This window comes from Pomacea canaliculata, linkage group LG2 (assembly GCF_003073045.1).
Source record: "Pomacea canaliculata isolate SZHN2017 linkage group LG2, ASM307304v1, whole genome shotgun sequence".
Taxonomy (NCBI): Eukaryota; Metazoa; Mollusca; class Gastropoda; order Architaenioglossa; family Ampullariidae; genus Pomacea; species Pomacea canaliculata.
Genome location: NC_037591.1, coordinates 13052328 through 13073852, shown reverse-complemented (window position 1 = coordinate 13073852; position 21525 = coordinate 13052328). Strand labels below are relative to the sequence as shown.

Genomic DNA, 21525 nt, shown 5'->3' with positions numbered 1-21525 from the left:
CAGTTAAGCCGGCCCGACTTACCTAACAAAAAGAGAGAAAACGGGAGAACAGAAATATTAATAACAAAAAAAAAGAAAGAAAACAAAATCTTTTCTGTAAATCTTCAGGCAAAAAGCGCTGAAAGATTACTGGAAACATCGGAGTCGCTTACACCCGCAGGCAGCCAGCAACGTTTCGAACAACGCAGCACCACCGCCAAAAGGAGGTGGCCTTTGCTCCTGTTGCCCCTGTTGCAAACCTGCTGACAAGGCTGGAGGTAATAATCATATTTAACTATCTTCCTTCACTCCTCTTTCTTGGCTTTTGAATAGGACATCAGTTGACAGAATGAACAAATATTGCGCAGGAGGCAAGGGCGCTGGGTCGACGAGTGGTTCAAGTGCGGGCGGTGAAAAGAAGAAGAAAAAGGGAAAAAAAGGAGGCAAAAAAGGAGGAGGAGGAGGAGGAGGAGGAGGTAAGTTACAGCTTTTTCTCCCCCCCCCCACACACACACACTTCCCCCCGTTATTAGAGTGCGCTTATTTTGATAAGTCTCCCTCCAAACCTAGATACAGTTATCGCCAAACCAGATCAGCGAGCACTAAGCGCAGCAAATAGCAGATCTTCAGTGGTTAGGTGATACTTTTTTTAATTAATTCAACCCAACCCATTAATTAATTTAGGTGATTAATTAGCTCGTGACTGTCCTCTACACTCGCGACAATTTGCCAGTCTAAAAACATAAAATAATACATCTTATCCTAACAAAGCCCACGTCTTGTATTCATACAGAAGGACGGAAAATAGGAGGAATGTGAACAGTCTGTCGTTGGTAACCAAGGTGATGGTGCGGCTGAGCCAAATCCTGTCTAGGGTTACAGTTTGTGAGACAAATTGGACACTTGGCAGCAGATGTCTCTCATTAATATGTTTAAATTCGTGTTGAGGATACCTGTATTAAGCATTTTATTAAAATCAATTAAAGGATGAAAAGAGATAACTCCGTAATCTGTCGCAACCAAAAAAAATACATCGGTGACCTCCCTTTGACCGAAGCGACAGGTGGTATAACGCAAGGGATCGTAAACCTATTACATCCGCAGAGAAATGAATAAAATATGCACTGGTTCTTTTTCAAATGTTATGTACCAGCGTTTAATCTCCCACCACCACCAAAATGTAGTTATTATTATTCAAAAAGACTTGATTACTTTTTTAAAACAACAAGAAAGAACAGTTTCGACTCCGTACAGTGAGAAAGGACTTACGAAATACATCAGTTCAGCGAAGTTACAGCTATTAAATTCTACCCCTAACCCCATTTCTCAAGTGCAGACGCAAAAGATTTATTATCCTGAAGAATTCTTAAAACCTCGTTGTTCCCTTTTCCGATTATAGCACACCTGCTAATGCTTTTTGTTATATTTTTAATCTGATTATGAACGTCACCTAGGTGACTTTGGAGAAAACGTTGCCGAATGTTTATGTTTTGATTACATCAAATAGTCTTTTTCAGCACAGCGAGGAAGCGAGCTCCACTCACTATTGCAGATTTAATTGTCTTTTACTTGTGTTCTTAGATAACAGTTTATGTAATTTTTGTTACTGCTGTTGTTGATGCTGCTGTTTTTGTGAATGATGTTGTCGTCATCTTGAAGTGTTACTACGTTATGACATGAGCAGACTTGAAACTTTTTTTTTGTCACCTTATTTTTTGTAAACTCCACAGCTTTGGAAACATGCACGTGTGCATGCAGTCACTTCCAGACTAAACATAGATTGTTCCCCAGCAAGAGACAGTAAATTTAAGAAAAGCTCTAAATAGAACGCACATTTTTAATGTTCGTTTTACAGTCGGACCTGGATAAGTCGAACTCAAAGGGACCCGAAAAAATAATTCGACTTACTGAGTTTTCGAGTTAGGGAAAATGGCGTAACAGGCGCAGGTATTTGGCCGGGAATAACAATTAATTCGATTAAGGGAGGTTTCCGACTTAGGGAAGGTCGACTTATCGAGGTCTGACTGTATTTTAAAAATAACAATGCAAACAAACGCTTCCGTCTTTTTTTAACTTTAAAAAAAAGCAAAAAAGAAAAAGAGAGTTTCAACGGGGGGAAGATATCTGTCCTCCGACAAAGCGCCCTTGCTGAGTGAGAACCGCAATCAACAGTGCCTGTATCACTCCTCTACTCGAAGTCCGATGACCAGGGATGGGCGCAAGAACCGCAACGTCTCCTCGTCGCATACCCGGAGGAACGATCATCACGATTGCCTGTGCGCCCTGGGCAAAGATCGCGATGACTATGACTGGGAACGTGCGTACCGTGCTGTCCGTTCCAGCCGCTACAGTCACCTCAACATCTCGCAGAACTATCATTACGAGGAGGCTAACCCGGCACCCCAAAATGTCTGCCTGACCCAGCCTTCCTCTCTTAAATTGCCCGCGACGAGCGCTCGCCTCGGTACGATGCCTGACGACTTTGATGAAGAGTTCGCGAAGACTTCCAACAAGGTGTCAACTTTGTCGGAACAAGGAGGATCCGAGCAGCCCACAGTCTGCAGCTGCTGGCAGAGTGACTCCGAGGAAAGTCCTCCTGGTTGTCGAGGCGAATGCCGACCTCTTCTGCAGGGCAACTCCACCCGTTGCGAACCAGGCGGCCCAGCAGGTAGACCCGAACAGGGTGACGGCGGCAAGTCTCTCTCCACCTCAGTAGCCAGAGTTGTCGACAGTAATCGTTGGGAACAACCTTTGCCAGCTCAACCCACCGGAGGTGATGAGATATTTCAGTCGGAAAAAAATCGCACGCCAAAGATCGACGAAAAGAAAGCTCTCGTCAAGAGCAAACTTGCAGACCATGCTCCTTTGAAAGACACTCTTCTTCCGAATCCCGGTACTGACGAGGAGAAACGCCTGTTGGCAACTATGCAGTGGTGCGCGGACCAGAACGACAGGTTGCTGAGATTTATCGACGCCAGTCGTAAACAGTGGCTCGTGACAGCACACAGTCTTCACGACAGTGGTGTCCTTACACCGATCAATCCGCAGAAGGAAGATCCCCGCTGTGAACAAGAGCAGCCAAAAAACCATGACAACGTACTCAGCCATGGTGTCCCCTCCAAGACCGGCGCGGGGACAAGGAAGAGGATGACGACACACCCACCCAGCCGGAGAACCTCTCAAGGGAAAGAGGTCCATTGGCAGGACCCTTCGTCGCCTGAAGTTTCGCGGCATAGAATCACGAAGCTAGGACGAAGCAGGGTTAAGCTTGGCTTGATCTCAAAAGCAACCCCTTTAGATGATAAGTCCCAGCACGAGTCAAAGCCTCTGGATGTAACCATGATGCCAGTAGGAGGATCTCTCCCACGCCACCTTTTTCCCTACACCTCCTCAGACCACATGCACTTGGGAGCATGTTCACCGTTCCTAACCGTTGTCCATTCAAATCGGCGAAGCAAGAAAGCTAATTGCTTTTTCTCTACCCATCGAAAGAACGCTGTAGAAACTGTACCTGGCAGCCAAGGAGAAAGCCTATCGTTCTATCCGGGTTTCTCTGCGATGACGTCAGATTGTGTCAGGGGAGACGACCGAGAAAACGCATCGTCTGCGGGTGACGTACCCAAAGCCCCCTTGCGATGCATTAGTAGCCGCCACGACGCACCGCCGGGCATCAGCGAACCCAAGAGCAAACTGTGGCAAGAGCTGAGCACTTCCATTGTTCCCCAACCACGTGTCGACGGCGAGGTCACGCTTCAGCAAGCAGAACGCCCCCTGGACACAGACGACATTTGTGTTGATCCCAAGCGCTACTATACAGTCAAGGACTCGACTACAGAACCCATACCGCAAACCATAAAAACCCAGCACAGGTTGGATCTTTCGACCATTCCATTGGTCTGGTCACTGGAAGAGAACAAGGACGCTCGCTTAACGTTGACGGAGCCTGAGGTGAACTGGGGTCCAGACCAGGCTCTTGCCAACTCCTCTGGTCCCTTCCTGAGTGCGAAAACAAGCGACAGAATTGAACAGGACGTGAAAAAAGAACTGAAACCCCCTAATGTCGCCAGAAACCTGGCACAAAGTGAAGTCCCTGAAGATCACTCTGCAAACGCCAAAGTTTCCCAGCTTCTCAAAACTCCGCTGAACTGCCAAACAAACGAGGAGGTGCGCGCACTCCAGGCCCGCTGACACCAGCAAGAGTTAGGGGAGATCACTCCTGCCACAAGGAAAGGGAGAGTACGTCGGGCGTTGTTTGTGTGCTAACAGCACCAAAAAATTATTTCAGGGACAATGACACACCCTCAACAGAAACAATGTTTTTGGACTGCTGACACCAGAGAAAGTAAGCAAAGGCAAGCATTCTCTGGAATGGCGGTCGAGCTAGAGTTCTTTGCCTTAAAGCTGCACAGAACACGGTTTAACCTTTCACTTGTCGACTTGTCATTGTCGACGACCATATTGCCTGGGTTAGAGACAAAAATCGCACACAACAATTTCTCAAGAATGCCGTAATTTGAAAAGCTTGCTTATCAGAACCAGTGAGTCTGTTACTAAAAAAACAAAAAAATGAATTTCTAATATTTCGATGTTGGAAAAAAAAGCTGGCAGAACAGTGTGTTTAGATTGTTACGATGATAAGCAACTGTACGATGTGTACGATGTGAAGGTATGATGTTTGAGTGCGCTTTTTCAAAAGAAAAATGCTTGTTCTCTACTTATATACTGGTAAGCTTTACACATTTTCTGTGTCGGTTAATATTATTAAAGTAACAGGTATTCGTATACAAATCCTGTGCACACTTCGTTACCCTGTATGATATGATTGATTTGACTGTACGATATGCTCACCCCTTCGCTGTAGTTGACTGCTTATTACCAAATAATACGACAGATTCTCTTTCCTTCTCTAAAGCACAATATACTTGTAAACAAATCCTCTTTTTTTGTAATAAAGAGGACATTAAATATTATAACTCTACACGTGCTTGGTGTTATGGTGTTGGTGTATGTTAGCATGAGGGTGTGTATGTTAGCATGAGTTTGGTTGGCATGCTTCTCAAGGTTTGTTGAGTGAACAGTTTTTGAAGGGAGAGTTGTTGGTTTTTTTTCAATTATGTAATTGAGACATTTTTTTCAATGTCTATTTCTTCAGAGTCTTGGTAGATTCCCTCATAGAATAATGTTGAAGAAAATCAAGAAATAAAACAAAATTCAGTCTAACAAATTTTTCAATGTAATGATCTAAAATTCAAGTCTAAAGTTAAAAAAATGTCATGAATTTTCTTGGGATACCACGTGTCGCACCCGATCGCCAACCCATACATGTATACACGGGTGTCCGGGAGTCGGACGGTGACCAGTGTACACAGATGCATCGGGTCTCTCAGGAAAAACAAATTATTTGATTCAGTTACCTCAAACAACTATTGTATAAAAGAATAAAAGATTGTCGTCTGCTTTAAGAGAGAGGTTTGCTTACTGGAGATATTGTCCTCAGAGTATGAGAGGACAGTAGAGGAATGGTGTCAAACAAGCGGCGTCAACTTACACTGGGAAAAAAATCTCTTTCACACAAAATTGGGTGAGACATCAGTTCATAGCTTGGCGTGGCCTTCCATAGGTGGAAGAGAGAGGTCTTGAGATGTCAATGTAGAAAATAACTCACACCATTGAGTCGCAAATCTCTGTTGCAATAATCAAGAACCGAGTTTCGATGATCTGCTAACGACCCATTAGAGGATCAGCCCGCCTTTTAAGGACCCTGCCGGGACCTCACAACCAGCAATCACATATATACTGCCAGCATGACAGCATGCATCAAAAATAGCAAGAATATAAAGAGATCGAGCGTGTCCCGCCTGTCAGACACACCTGGTCTCACTCCAGCAGCTTATCAGTATCGAACTCTGCTCCACTCCACCGGCGAGCAAGGTAAGTTATCTTCTTACGCCTGCTTTTCACCAGACGCCAAAGAAAAAAAATGTATCGATAGAAAATGAAACTTACAGAAAGAGTTTATACGCTTCAGTGATGTCTGAAAGGCTTTTAATTAGGATCTTTGGGCTGTAACTACCTTTTCTAACGATGACTCACCTGTTGCCAGCAGCTTGGCAGGTAAGTCCACACGTACTCGCGCATGGAGACTGTTGTGGTGATGAAGAGCATGAAGGTATGCAGCCGTGTATGCACGCACAAATGCGCACGTGCAGTCAATGTGATTTGTAAGAAATATGTAATAAATGAAGTACACTAGGTATTGACAGTTGACAAACAAAAATAATGTCAGTTGATTCGATTATGTATGACGGTTTCTCGTCGCCATGTCGTTGTAACATAATCAGAACTATCAACCATTTTATTTAAGAATAAGTGTCTGTTCAGAATGGGTTGGAGTAGGTCAGTCGATAAATAAATACAATTCATTCATTCGAGAAAGAAAGAAAGAAAGAAAGAAAGAAAGAAAGAAAGAAAGAAAGAAAGAAAGAAAGAAAGAAAAAGACAATTGCTGTTAGTGTCAACTCTTTTGCAAGAGATCTGCACTGAAAGAATAAGAATAAGAATAAGAATAAGAATAAGAATAAGAATAAGAATAAGAATAAGAATAAGAATAAGAATAAGAATAAGAATAAGAATAAGAATATCTAAACACTGTAGGTTAAGGTTTTTCTTTTATTTCGGTTATTTTATTTTATTTTATTTTATTTGTAGACGTTTATCTCAAAAACGTAAGGAAGGTATTCACCCAGATTTTGGGAAATTGTATCTTGCACGGAGCTTTGTTTTGTCTTTCGAAAATTAATTTTTCATTCTATCTTACCTGTAAGGACAGACAATGCCTCCAGCATCTTGAATCTGAGTGACCGTTGGGTCCTCCCTTCAGTTTGAGATCTTGCAAGAACATGTGTACTTGGCTTTCATTGTTTCGTTCAGTGTTCATGCTGAGTTAGGCACGTCACTTTTTCGATGAACCTTCTCTTGTCGGGACGTCACAGGGTGCGCCTCTCACCTTCTGTGACGTGCATTGACTGTTTGTTGAACTGTGGAGGTGAATGTTTGTCGTGTAGTCACACAGGACATGTTTGTGTTCGGCATGACACATCCAGCGCAGCTGTCAGCAGCCCAGTGTTCAATCAACTGAGGCAGAGATCAAAGGTGTTTGTTTATTCAACCGGTAGTTAATAAACACGTCCCTTCCCAAACACAATTTCTCTTTCTCTCTCTCTCTGTCTGCTCTTAAATTTCAGATGAAGCTCAATGGGACTAATTTTTTTCTAAGTCATAGGAATTCCAAAATTATATCTATATATCGCAACTCCTCTATTGCATAAGTATTCCAATGTTATGAGGTGAAGTCTTCAAAAACAAATACAGAAACGAACAAAAAATTTTATTCGCCACGCCAAGGTTCATATCTGAGCATCTCCTTCCACCTAACAGTCATTGATTCAGGCTGCATCCTAGATGTTGTTTTGTGTGCTTCAACACTTGGATGAAGTTTGTCGATCGGATGCCGTCATCCACAACTGCAGACATTAATTACATATAAAAATCATTAAAGGATTAGTGGGATGTAAGTTGTTTTTTTTAAATGATTGGGTAAAGCTCACGATATACTATTCCCTTAAATACAGGAAAAATGCAGCCATTTCGTTCTCGAGATACACGCGTACAAACATTTCCTCGCACAGAAAGAAGTCAACAGCCCTGACGTCACGATTGTACGTGAATATCTTTACATTCACTCAGAACCGGAGAAATATTATCTTGCACTAGGCCTTATACACTCGTTAGAAAAACTGCGCACTACTCAGCCTTTACAGTCAGTTTACGAGGTCAGCCTTATTTTTGTCGTGCATTAATGTTAATTACTATTATGATAAAAATAATAATTGTCGTCATTAGGAGCACAATTAGTAACACACCTGAAGTTTAACACAGGTGTTGCTAATCATTTCTAGTAATCATCTTTTTTTTTACGAAAAACGGCGAAGAGTCCATAGTCGCTGAAAATTACTGTCCGTTGTTTGGTCCAAACCTGTGGAGGTGCAGAAGCCGTTCAATACAACACCTGAGGACATTAATATAAAATGACAAATTAAGAATAAGTTCTGGTGCAAAAGCTTTGCAATAAACGTTAAAATGATTGGATAGATGTACGTGTGTAACTATAGGTATGACATAAAAATATAGTTGATATATCTCTCAATATGAAGTATTTGGTAGTGAATGTGTCTTTTCATACTACACTCTACATTAAAGTCATATTACATATCAAGATGTGTTTCTTGATGACTAAAAGCTATTTTCCAGTTACGTATATTTGTGCGTTTGTCTGAATTTTTTATGTTTATGAGAATGAGTGGTTGAAGGTAAGATGGAGAGAGACATGCTCGCAACATCCAAAGCATCGCCTCCATTATCGCCTCCGTGGCATGTACTTTACCTCTCATCTATCTTTGCCCAGCACACCTCAATCTTCACATCTGATCGGAGAGACCTTTCTTATGTAAACCACACAACATTAATCTTATTAATATATCCTTCATTAATCACCCGCCTTTTTCATATTTCTTTCGCTTAATGACTAACTCGGGTGTTTGAACAGCGCAAACCCCGAAATCACAACTGTTCATTTAAACCTGAAAGGAGTTGGGAAGCAGTGTTTGCTTTGAATCACGGGATTGTTTCGACACGATTCTTCGATGTGCTTAGCATCTGTGTGCCAGCTGCCGGCTGCCCTGCTGTCGACCTTCCTACGCATCTCAAGTCAGCCCACTTCCCTCCCGGTCCCTCCGAGTCTCCACATCAGCAACACCCTGCGCTCCTGGCCCCTTAGCTAACTTGTAAAAGGCTTGTTGATCAATAGCGGATCAAAGTACCAGGTAAAGACAATCTAACTGCCAGAGGGTGGAAAACACTTTGAGTGTAACAGATTCTACCTGGGTAGATGTCTGCAAATCCGTCGGGCACTTAGTACAGAGAGGGTGAGTTGGTTAGTCACTTTGTAGAGAAGCTGTATCTCATGTGTGTGTGTGGGGGGGGGGGGCAGGCATGAGTTTGTGTGTGTGTGTGTGTGAGAGAGAGAGAGAGAAAGAGAAGAACGAATAAAAACAATTAAGAATGAAAGAAGATTATTGTTACAGGTCAACACTCAAGCTAGTATAATGACATGAGGCATTGTGATTACAATATAATACATCGTATGATATTTACTAAAATTGACATAAAAGAGTGCGGTTAACAAATTACCTTTTGTCAATAAGTAGTCATTAGACACGTGATTCGACAAACACATTCGTTTGTTCACAAGAGAACTTCATTATCATCTTTCAATCATGAGAGAGAGAAGGGCGATAAAGAGAGACTTAGCTTCAATCATTTTTACACTCACATTCACACTTACACATTAAAAACTCTTTCTCAAGGGATTTTCTGCATCGGAATGTCTACATTTATCTCTTTATTTACACATGTACAGCTTAATGAGTCTAAACATGTTTGTAATGCAACCTGATCTGTGACAGCATTCATAAGGCGAGGGTAAGTCATATCCGCAATAAGTGGAGAGCAAGCATCTTGTCTTGTAATTAGAAAACAGCCTTTAATCAATAAATCATTATTCGTGGAGTCACTGCATCGTGACTACGAAGGTAAGACGCTTTTCTAATTATTTTACCTTTTTTGCCCCCAGGTAATAGCATACCTTCCTTTCATAAGAACAGCCGGTGTTCTGTTTTCTTTTGTGTTTGTGGGCGTGTATGCGTGAATGCTTCCAGGATGTAGCAAAATGAATAAATATTGATGTGAGAGGGCGGGAGAGGGTAGGGGGGAAAGAGTGGGAGGATATGGTACAATGTTGCCAAAGTTGTGTGTGAAAAAACAGAGAAAACTAATCATTACATATGCCTTACCAGTCACCGAGAGGTGCTCTCATTATTGCTGCCATGTGTTTCAGGCAAGTATGGACACCTGCACCTGGCCGAGGGTGATGCTGGCCTGTCTGCTGGTACTTCTGGCACAAACAGTTTTGGGTACGTCTAGCCTCTCTTTTGTCATGTTGCAGTCAAGCCTTGTCATCTGACCACTGAGTTGATTAAAAAAAATAAATAAAAACCCAGACGACCTCCAGAGGTATCCACCATGCTCATTTTTTCCTCGGACGGAGGAATAGGAGAGGTTTATGAATGTTTCATAGTTTTACAGAAGGAGACCTGGTAGGATGAAACAGTTATAGCTGTTTGTCAAAAAAAAAAATCCTGAGTTATATGTTCATTCGTATTTACTTTTATTATATAACTATGTACATAAACAACGGCCAGAAAATAAACCCAACGATCAATTCTGCAATTATACTCGCTTCTGCAACCCACAGGTGGATTTTCACCCCACATTTTTATAAATGTCTGTAAAGAAAAAAATTATCTGTTCATTGGTTTCCATTTTTTATCTAATTTTTTTTCCTAAGTTAATTATGGAGACCCTATATATCCCGTTACTTTTCATAGCAAGTAGAATGACTTTCTGTCGCCATTATGTCGAGACGCTGGGGTCGGAGTAGACGACAGGACTGAAGACAAGTTCTGGGCGGTCACCAAGATCTCCACGTCTTTTATTTTATTTTTTTAAATTTTTTTTATTTTTTTAAATTTTATTTTATTTTTGTCTCATTGATTTCAGGTCAGACTCCAATCCAGAGTCCAGAGTCAGTGATGGAGTTTGACTGCAGGCGCCCAGGAGTAAGCTGCGGAAACTCTTCAAACGAAAATCTGTGTCTACCTAATGGGACATGTGACTGTTCATCAACAGGTCGCTCAGGCTACGACTGCACACTGGATGAAAGCAAGGGTATCTGATTCTTCTTTCTCTGCTATTTTGGTGTTAGAGCTACAATTTTATTAGTCACTGTTACAAATATTGTGGCTACTATATTGTAAGTCGTAGTACCTCTTGCAAAGTTCTGTCGTGAAAAATGTGGAAGACACTTGCAGTTTTCCTGTTGAGCTAAAGAATAAGAGCTTTCAATAAAAAAAAATGTTTACACTTCTCAGTCTAAGACTAAGGTTTTATCTTCTCACAGTATTGTCCATCTGCACCACCTGCTACAATGGCGCGACATGCTTGACAGACGGGTCTTGCTACTGCTCTGCGGGTTACTATGGCAAGCAGTGCGAGAATAAGAGAGGTGAGTCTTGGTTCTTCAAGAGCTTTAGGATGAGCGAAGAAAAAAAAAACTTGATACTTTTTTCTTTTTTCAACTTTCCTAAGAGGTGATTAATTTTCTCTGGCCCAAACCAAGCCGGCTGGGACCATTATTGTCAATATGACAAGATGAAACTTGTTTATTTACATTCTTCACGTTCACACACGCATAAACATATATCTGCACACTTGAAAGAAACCGTTACAATCGTGTTCTAAAAGTATTACACAGGACGACATTTATCTCTCAATAGTCGTTTTAACCCTTTTAAAACTGAAACACTTGCTTACATTTATAAAAGTCAGATTTCAATAAGTGTATTTTTGCTGTGTTTTGGATTATTTTGAAGGAACCGAGGGCGGATATTACTGTATTCTGGGTAGTAAAACAATAGGTGGATTTCATCCTCTGTGGATCCTACACAAACTGGGCATTTATAGTATGAGTGTCCTGGTTATGAATAAAGTGGTTCTTGTAAATATTAATGTCACTGACTCCCAGATGAACGAGAACCAAAGCATCCTTAAAGAAATTTTACATTTACATGTTAGGGAATCATACATTGACATTATTGCTTTAGTAAATAGGCGAAATGTTCCAGAACTAATCAGGACACTCAGTGATGTTGGACAGAGGCATAAGGTATTTTTAAGACTACAACACTCGCGTACAGTTTGCCTGGTTGAGATATTCTTGAAAAACAGCATGTATTGAAAATATATAGTCCGCTGTTGAGTAGTCCTTTCTAAAGCCTGCTTGGGTTTTTGTTTGTTGTCTTCAAGCCAATAAAATATAGTCTTTTATTCAATATTGATGAGTAGCATTTACCACACCCCGTTTAGCAGGGAGATACTAGTTACTGTGGCACTCGACATTGCCGTTCTTATAAAAGGACACAATGCAAGCTTCCTTCCTGGACATTGCCCGCTAGCAAAATTGGAATTAAAATATTTAGTTAAAAAACCAGCTACCAGTTCCTCGACTGATTTCAGTATTTGCCACACACCTTATTGGACTTAAGGTTTTCACTGCAGTGTGTACCTTCTCCAGAGAGAGAGAGTCTTCACGAAAGTTCTTGTAATAATCGCTCGCATAATTTATAAAATTTATTTGCAGCTGAGCTCTGGTGCGACGGACAAGAGATGACCATCAACATCTTTCCAATCGGTTCTGCTGGCTACCATATCTTTGTTACAACCCAGGGGAAGGATAACAGCAATAATTCAGCCTGCAATCTGACAGAGGTGAAGTATTTTCAATACACAACCCAAGTTTATGTTCTCACATTCTCTCTCAATCGCTATCAACAAGACTATAGACTCTAAAACAAGAATGCAACATGGAATACAGCGCACCCTCCCCGAGTGTAGTTGGACATTAAGTGTACTCTTCGTGGACGTAGACTAAATGAATATTTTTAATGTAAGCACTCTCCAACTGGTGGAGGGTCGAGATGGAGCTGCTGATCTGAAATAAATCGACAGACGATGGCTCTCTGCTTCTACTCCAAGGTGTTATCAAGCGATGATGCCTCAATATTTGGGATACCTTACCATTTTATTTTCCAATTTGTCATGAATTGTCAAAATTCTTTAAAAACTTTCTTTAATTTCAAAACTGAAGTGGAAGGTGTATATCAATTTTGTTCCCAATCAATATCGAAGTTATTTACACCTTTTTTCTGGTATTTACCGTTTCTAGCCATCTTTCTTATCCCATTCAATGGGAGACATTATTAGCACTTTATAACCGTTATTTACACTTTCTGTCTATTTACACTTCCTAGCTGTTTATTTAAACTTTCCAGCAGCTATAAGCTGTATCCTCTTTAACACCGTGTTTAAGTTGAAATTTTTAAATTATGGTTATTTTTTGTCTTGAAATAATACAAGATAAAATCCTTTGACAGGGAAATTAACAGTAAAGATATTCACTTTCAGAAATAAGAAGTAATAACCAGTAAAAAAAAAAACCCAAGTATTTTGTTATTTTGATGTTTGCAAGGCGCTATTTAGACACAGTTAACGATGTCTTGTGAAGCCAGTGAGGGAGAAATGAAGACATGACCGTGAGAACGGCGGCGAAACATTTTCTGACAACAATAACGACATCCTTTTGATTTCAGATTACCGATCCAGCCAACTACTCTTCTATATCATATGTAAAAAATACGATAGTCAACGCAGTCCCACAACTGCAAGGGTTCATCATAAGACTTAACCACACGGATTCCACTGGCACATTGTGTGGTTCCGCCAATAAAACAGAAGACGTCAATGTGAGTTATACCTCTTTACTTTTTATTTCTTTTGATCTTTTTTCATTAGAATAAATAAACAGTAAATTTTAATTCTTTGTTTCACAGGGCAGTTCAATTTTTTGCTGTTGTTTTATTCTTGGTTTTTTTTCTGCCACTGAGAATCCTTGCTGACCTTTGACAGGTGAGCCGTACAGACTATATCCGTAAGGTTGTGCTGGAGTACAACGCAGCCATCATCAGCAGCCTCGATCATCTCATCACTTTGAACTGCAGCATGCAGAATTACACCAATTTCACCACCTCATCAGACAGTGCTGCTGTCTCCATTGCAGAGTGAGTTAATATAAAAAACACAAATCTGACACGGATAGATGACATATACTTCTTTTAAATTTGGAAGGTAGAGAACTGAAGACGTGACAAAGGCGTAATAAGGACGTTCAAAGACGTGACCTATACAAAAAAGGTCTCAGGAGGTCATAATGACAAAGGAGGTATACAAGATATAAAGAGATTACTGTGTCTAGATCGAGCGGCATTAGCATCAAAATTTTTTAAAACTCATTGAATTAAAAATATGACTTGTATTTAGTGTACAGATTAGACCTATAAATGCAAAACATCATCCTTTAGCTCATTTTTAAAGGATGAGCTAATTAAGGATCTTCTGAAATTTTTATTATTATGTATCAACCAGGAAAAAGTCCAATTTACCGCAGAATGTAAGGATGCAAGCTTTCACTTCCACTTCTTGAAATTTATTTAATCTCTCACTAATCTACTTCAGTGTATGAAAAATGTATTTCTAATGTGAGAATATAATTATTTTTTGCTGATTTAGTCAATGGCGTATTCAGACAGGTGTGGTCACAATGACACATCCCCATCTCCCCTCAATACAAGCTTGTCTATTTACCACGCACTTTGAAAATTTCTCGGCAAAATAATATCTGTGGTCATGATCACGTTTTACAAAACTTCTGAAACAAAATTCATCCAAGTGTGAACAAAATATTTGGAACACGTTGCAAATTTCGACAGTCCGACAACATTTGTCCCTCAGTCATACTAGCAATGTGTGAACCGGAAAATTACACCGTCTGTTTTTCTGTGCATATTTTTCTAATATGATTCACTTATATAAATGTATGTTGCTATGAAAAGAAAGCTTTAAGATTTACTTAACTTTGCGATTACTTTGGCAACATACTGTTGACTAGTAAATGAAATGTTCACAGCATTAAGCATCCATGACCTGTAAACAGAAATTAATTTAAACACTATACACCTAAATAAAATCGACATTTACAATGTCTGGTCTTAGAACTCATGTTCAGTAGAAGAGAGTTTTAATTTAAACACTATACACCTAAATAAAATCGACATTTATTCCGAACACTTACCTGTGGTTTGTAGTAAAGTAACCTGGATGGCTTAAGTGGGTGGCTAAAGGATAACAGCAAGGACCTGTCCTGTTGAAGTGAGGACAACACACCTGTCAATGCTGTGATAATTCTGAGCTCACCTGTTGCAGGGATGACTACACACCTGTGGATGTTGTGACGACTTTCCAGCCAGTCATCTTTGAAGTGATGGACGCTGAAAATAAGCCTTTGTCGACTTCAGTGACTCTGGGCCAGGACATCAAGCTTGTGTTTACACTGGCAGACAACTCAAGTACGTCTCCAACTCATTATCTCCCCTCTTCCAACCAATAGAAACGAAACAGGGTCCTTGTCATGTCTTCTATCTATCTTTGCCACTTTCATTTTTAAAATTCGCACATGTTAATCATGCTTTCGGCAATAGTTTTCTGTTTTTATCTTTTTCCGCGGTCCCATCATTCTATCTCACCTCCTCCTACCTGTTCATTTTCTCTATCGATGCTACCTTTTCTTCCTTCTTCAAGAAAAATTCCATAATGTTCGTTTTTCTCTTCGTCATAAATTTTCCAGATTACACATCGTTCAAGGTCGCCAGCTGCTTCGCCGCCAACGGAAACACGAATAGTTCCTTGAAATTTAGCCTGATTGACAATGAGTAAGTTAATTTTTTTTAAATTAATAATGATGGAAGCATTTCTATAATGCTGGAAGCTCATAATAAGTTGAATTGACACAGTCTATTAAGCACACACTCACCCATTCTCTCACTTTCTCTTTTACTCTCTCTCTCTCACTCACACACACACACACACGGAGAGAAAGAGAAGTTATCTATGTGTTTCAAATTATTTTGTTATTTTTCAGCAACAGTATTATAGCTGTGACCGTCGACACAATATATTGTTAGTAACAAGCACACAGTAAATGAGAAAGAATTGCAGCAACCTTCCAGAAAATATATCTAAGCTTTCCAATTTTTTTTTATTTGTGCTGCCAAAATTTTTCTTTTTCTTACTGCTATACACTGACAACCGTATGAGTAACTGTGTTCATACAAATGTGCAAATCAGTCCCAATATTAAATTTTCACACGAGATTTTTATGATAGTAATATGATCATTATATGCATGCCGAGACGATGCCACCGGCTATGACCTCGCACGGGAGCGAGATTTTGTAGGACTTGCTGACAATAGGTGCAAATCGCCAACTTTGAACTTAAATAAATAAAATAACATATATTTATTAAATATCATAAATAAACCACTGTGTGTCAGATGCTGACATCTACAAATTTTTATTCTACAAATATTATTACTAGATCATATTTATGTATCAAAAACTCGGACCAATCCGGTAGGTATTTAAATATCATTTCACCGTTTGTTCAAGATTGTGTAACTGGCAGACCTGAAAGGTTTTATAATTCTAGTGTTGTTTAATTCCTTGACGAGAAATGAGAAAGTTTTCAAGGTTTTAATAGTCACAAGTCTTAGAAAAGCGGCTTTGTCTGTACATGGAAGCTTCTCGTCCAATGCAGTTGCCCGACCACCCAGAGTAAGCTGGTGAGCCTGGGGGAGGCGCAGAGGTCCACAGTTCCAGGGGCTAGTGGAAACCTGAAGAAAGTTATTATTCCACTCAAGGCTTTCAAGTTCAAGGGCATCATTGACCAAGTCATCTTCAGCTGCACGTGCACGATGTGTAGGAACGGAGACGACACAGCCTGCAACGAGGTCTGGATAAAGCAGTACTCACCTGTCGCTCTTCCACTTCTCTTTTTCATCCATTTTCCTTTTATTTTATTCCTTTCTCTTTCGTCATTCTCATTGTACTCCTTTTTATTTCCATCCTGTTATTCGTACACTCTTGTGTTTAAGTCAGACGCTCACTATGTATCTTTAAGACAAGACACTTTTTCAAATTATTCATTTAAAGTCTTGTTTTTCTCTCATTAGTAAAAGCTGAAAATCACAGTCTGGAGGAAAGCATAAAACAGTTTTGTGTCAGCACATTATCCTCCCTTCACCAGAGCTCTATGATGTCATATCTAGAAAAACATACCGAACAGAAACATCAGATGCACGTGACCATGATTGTAAAATTACGAACAACATAAATAAAAACTCTCTTCTACTGAGCATGAGTTCTACGACCAGAAATTTCCAATCAAGGGGACCACTAATCATCTCTGTCAACCTGTAAGCTATGTTGAGGTTGGAAGGGAGGGTTTGTTTAAGGCCAACACAATAATTATGGCAATGTTAAGCTCTTAGCGACATCCTCCCAAATACAATTTTCATATCATGGTGATTTCATTTGATTTGCAAATAACATTGCGGAATTTGCTATCTTCATTGCGGTGTCTTTATTTTTGATTACAGAGAACCTGTGGAGCAGCACCTGCAAGTGAGTTCATTACTGTATTAAAGACATTTTTATTTCTATCGGGTATCAATCAGTGTAGGAAATTTTTACCCTAATACTTCTTCCTTTTCTCGAGATACACAGATTTACAAACATCACCACACACACAAAGATGAAGTTCATGAAGTTATTCTATGTTTCCAGCCTTCCTATGTCTGAGTCCTTTCTCCACGTCTTTCCTTTCTTCACATTTGTCTCCTATTCTAAAATATACATCCTTAGTTTGTCCTTTTTTATTTCTTCTTTATTTTTAGAGTCTGTGGATAGTTTTATTTATGCACCATAACATTTAGACATATTATTGCTTCTAAAGCAAATTGTTTTGGGGAACAGGGTAACGGCAAAAAGTTTTCTTTCTCGCCAGCCCCAGCGCCATCGACTACGACTACAACTACACAGCAGACTACGGAAGCCAATACAACTGAACCGTCCGCAGGGAGAAGAAAGAGAGCAGCAAGCCAGCAAGACCAACAGGAAGTGTCGTCAACAATCCGGGTTACCAGCAGCAGCACCAGCACCAGCGGAAGTAGCAGTTCAAGTGGTGATTAGAGTTTTTAACGAACCATTAGTAGGGAAACAGCACAGTACATTGTCATTGATGTGGTTACTTAGCGCAGTTAAAACAAGAATTAAAACTTTTATTTCTTTCTCTTTTTTTTGGGCGGAAATGAAACACAGCATACTTAAATTTAAAGTCGTTTAGAATAGGTAAGAATCTAAGACTAACTAATCCGTTAATTGTATTTACGAAGCAGTGGTCAGGCAACTGCGATGTCAGTCGACTTACAAATGTTAGTTTGGTATAAAAGAAGAGCTTCTAGTAATCATAATCATACAGCTAGTACTGATGGGATACGAACCTGCCAATTAACTCCAATGTGAGCAGGCACCTCCCACTGACACGGATCTTCTAACGAATCACGTGTTTGTTTATTTATTTTCAGGCCAAGACAGCCAGACCGTGGCCGAGGAGGAGTGCATGGACCGCACGCAGGTCATCACCATCATCGTCGTGTTCAGCGTCATCGTCTTGCTCTTGCTCGTGGTGGTGGTGGCCCTGGTGGTTTCGATTTACAGATCCAGGTTGAGGATTGCAAGCAAGGTGGGCATCTTGGAAAGCACCAGCCTCTACTCTCTCCCACGACTCACCGTTGCCCACGACAAACCGGCGTAGACCTATCTCGGTGAGATGGTTCCAGGGCTCCAAAGTCGAGTCCACTCCTTAGTCAGACTTTTTCATCTGTTCTTCTTTCGCCCTGAGATGTTTTCTAGCAGCATAAAATCCTGGATAAAAGTCTAGTCGCAGTCTATCTTATATCTTTATATACAAGAAAGCGAGTCACCAGTCGCCAAGTGCCAGAAAGTGACCTTCTGACATTTATTTTCTCTGTTTATAATTTTTAAATGGCGACATAATTGCACAAAACACGGAGCTACAAGAGTGGCAGTAGATTGGTTTGTTATATTTCTTTATTTAACCGTTACTGGACGTTTAAAAGACTGTTATTGCAAGGTTTGAAAATGCACTAGATGCATGCTCTCAACTCTCGCTTTTTCTCGCTCTTTAACCCTTCTATTCCTCCTTTCTTCTCTATGTTTCTCTCAACTGGTATCTGTAGCAACTCCCCCACCTTATCCACCTCACACCCCCACATACCACCATCACACCTACACTCACACACACCAAAAAAATAAAAATAATAATCAACGATTGTGATCACGTGATCAGACGAACATAACGTCTTCCTTTGTTTCTGTAAATCACTAAAGATTTACAATGCTGATTTATGAATAATGTTTATGTATATAAATATTGAGTTGTCTTTTTCGTATCAGAATGTGAAATTCTTGCGTTGAATCCTAAAAAAATTAAATGCACGATGGCATCCTTTGTTTATCACCTGACTAGACAATTTCCTTCACGGCCACAGAAGGCCATCCTGGCTATCCTGGCTATCCTAGCTATCCTGGCCATCTTGACTATCCTGGCTATCCTGGCCATCCTGGCTATCCTGGTTATTTTTTCTGTCAAACGTTAGTCAGAAGTTACCTACCATGCTTGCACATAGGAAAGGTTGTGTTTTTTTAAAGAGGGTTTCTGCAATGGCTTCAGGTGCTATTTCTATTAACTGCTATTTCTGCCCACCCGTAGAGCTTCTTCCCAGCACCCAGAAACTTCCAGGAATGATGTTGGGTCTATGGTTTTGTTACTTGTACATGATTCTTATTTATGAAATGCTCGAGCACTTCAATTGTTACAGTAGCTACTTAGCGGTGATTAATTGTTTTTTGTTGTTAGTGACAATCGTATCACATATCTGTCAACGTTTGACTTTTTAAAAACTTGTATTGAGCTTTGAGCAACATTGATACATTTTATTGTATCTGTGCTTTTATGCAATTTCTGTGGCTTTAAGGATAAGCCGTGAAAAAAAAAAGATTAAATTATTTTTGAAATATTCTAAGTCCGGAAAAATAATTTGTTATGAAAAAGACCACAGTGCCCATTAATCTAAAAATAATGCAGTCTAAACTTTGCTACGCATGCATAAAAACACGATTGGAGTTTTACATGTGTGATGCTCGTATCTACAACCCGCGAGAGAGAGGTTCAAGTACGACATGTTCCCAAACAAAGATGAATGGAAAATGAAAACCACTCTAAGCGGCAGGATTTTAGATCCGCACCGAGGAGAAAAAAAAAAGTTCCCGATCTGGGATACGAACGCGAACCTTTTGGATTGAAGCTCGCCGCAGTTTGGCGGTACGAAATCTGTCGCGTGTCCGAGTTTTCGGTGCACTTTGACACAAGTTCTGGACACATTCGCACTTTACTGTAGCAAACTCAGCTGACAGGATAAATCTGCATTCAGTTCAATCCTCTTACTCGTCGGTCCCAATGTAACAAAGTATTTTTTTCAAGAAATAAATTTGTGAAGCATTTTTTTAGTCCATACCCCTCTGTTTGCATCACCGCTGCAAGTGATTATACTTTATAACGTTTATTTCCTGCTGATTTACTTATCTACTACAACCTGGAATATTTAATATGTTGGAATAAGAATAAATTTTTACTCTGTCAATTAAAGAAAACTGAAAACTTTCGATCAAAGGGAATTTCTTGTGGTTTTTTTACGCCGTGCCGAATGAATGGGCGATGCCTGCACTAATGGCGAGTATGTCTTTATTGGATATACAAATATCATCGAAATTAATATACCAGGTGTTGGTAAAACAACCCAGGTGATATGTCTACCCTTGCTTACATAAACCTGCGTGTTGATTCTATGTACACTCAATACCCGCTGGTGGATGGATCCATGAGTCGCCATGCTGAACATTGCAATCAAGGTTCCATCGCCGATGAAGCTGATTCAAAAGTGAGAAAACCATTCCTGCGTTGACAACAGCTGCCGGCAAGAGTCACTGAAGCGTTTCAAAATTGACAGATGTCATAATTGACTTGTGTGTCGTTTGTACTGTTTGTACGAAACCCAACACGAGGTGAGGCGGTGCAGTGCATAATTACTTGCGTGCAGATGAACTACGGACGTGTGTAGGTGGACTGCTGTCTGTCTGTCAGGACCAATGCTCAGCATCTTGCGATGTTCTCCGCTGTATAGATGAAGGATAATGGTCGTCTCCTAACCTTTTTAATGTCGTTTAGGGAAGTGAAGTGTTGGAGAGCGCACTTTTTTCGGAGCCTATTTTTTTTTTTTTTTTTTTTTTTTTTTTTTTTTTTTTTTTTTGCTAGTGCAGTGCGCATCTGCTCTCTCTCTCTAGATGACAAGAATAGGATATATAGCTAGAAGTTATTTCTTCTTTTTTCCCGATGTACACTTCATCAAAATCACCACCATCACCAAACGAACAGTCTCGCCGATTAACCCGTCTCCCAAATCAAGGGAAATAACTGCAACTGTGAGAACGCTTTTTGCAATCACGGGTTACCGCCTCTTTGATGTTGCCTCCTGTGCACAGCTAAGCATCGTGATAAATCCCCACACCCATATTTCCAGTATCTTTCTACCCTCCATTCCCTTCCCCTTTGTTTCATTGTAAGCGACAGACACCTATAAACTTTCTCTGTTCGCCATTTATTTCCTTCATGTCTGGGTACAGATGCGTGAGTTGAAAAACCATAAACGTTCACTGGTCCAAAGTTGCTCTGGTTATGGCTGAGGGCTGTGAACGTCCGTATTTTATACCCATACATATAATGGACCGTTTGCAGTGCACAGTCTGTGGTTCCTGTGATGGAGAAGCTTAAGAAAAAA

General features: G+C 40.3%; 2 protein-coding genes across 6 annotated transcripts in view; both read left to right on the top strand.

Moving 5' to 3' along the window:
* The window catches only part of LOC112557774, a 7790-nt gene extending 2833 nt beyond the window's left edge, over nt 1-4957 (top strand). For 2 of the 3 annotated variants that reach the window (XM_025227806.1, XM_025227807.1), the window contains exons 6-8: nt 109-257; nt 348-455; nt 2066-4957. In XM_025227806.1, coding sequence (XP_025083591.1) covers nt 109-257; nt 348-455; nt 2066-4167 — 2359 coding nt within the window. In that variant the 3' untranslated portion in view covers nt 4168-4957. The remainder of the gene's footprint in view (nt 1-108; nt 258-347; nt 456-2065) is intronic. The other variant, XM_025227808.1, reaches the window with a different exon arrangement.
* Nucleotides 4958-5758: 801 nt separating this feature from the next.
* Nucleotides 5759-20353, top strand: LOC112557633 (EGF-like domain-containing protein 2). 3 transcript variants are annotated; one of them, XM_025227620.1, is made up of 13 exons: nt 5759-5910; nt 9935-10010; nt 10657-10824; nt 11057-11161; nt 12296-12423; nt 13305-13457; nt 13621-13772; nt 14974-15116; nt 15395-15479; nt 16365-16557; nt 17206-17230; nt 17613-17789; nt 18193-20353. In XM_025227620.1, exons 2-13 carry the CDS (start codon nt 9941-9943, stop codon nt 18420-18422), a joined length of 1629 nt encoding a protein of 542 aa, XP_025083405.1. In that variant the 5' UTR covers nt 5759-5910; nt 9935-9940; the 3' UTR covers nt 18423-20353. The 3 variants fall into 3 exon arrangements, with proteins under 3 accessions (XP_025083405.1, XP_025083403.1, XP_025083406.1); XM_025227618.1 differs by lacking the exon at nt 5759-5910 and adding an exon at nt 5964-6093; XM_025227621.1 differs by lacking the exon at nt 5759-5910 and adding an exon at nt 8827-8963.
* Nucleotides 20354-21525: the final 1172 nt, after the last annotated feature.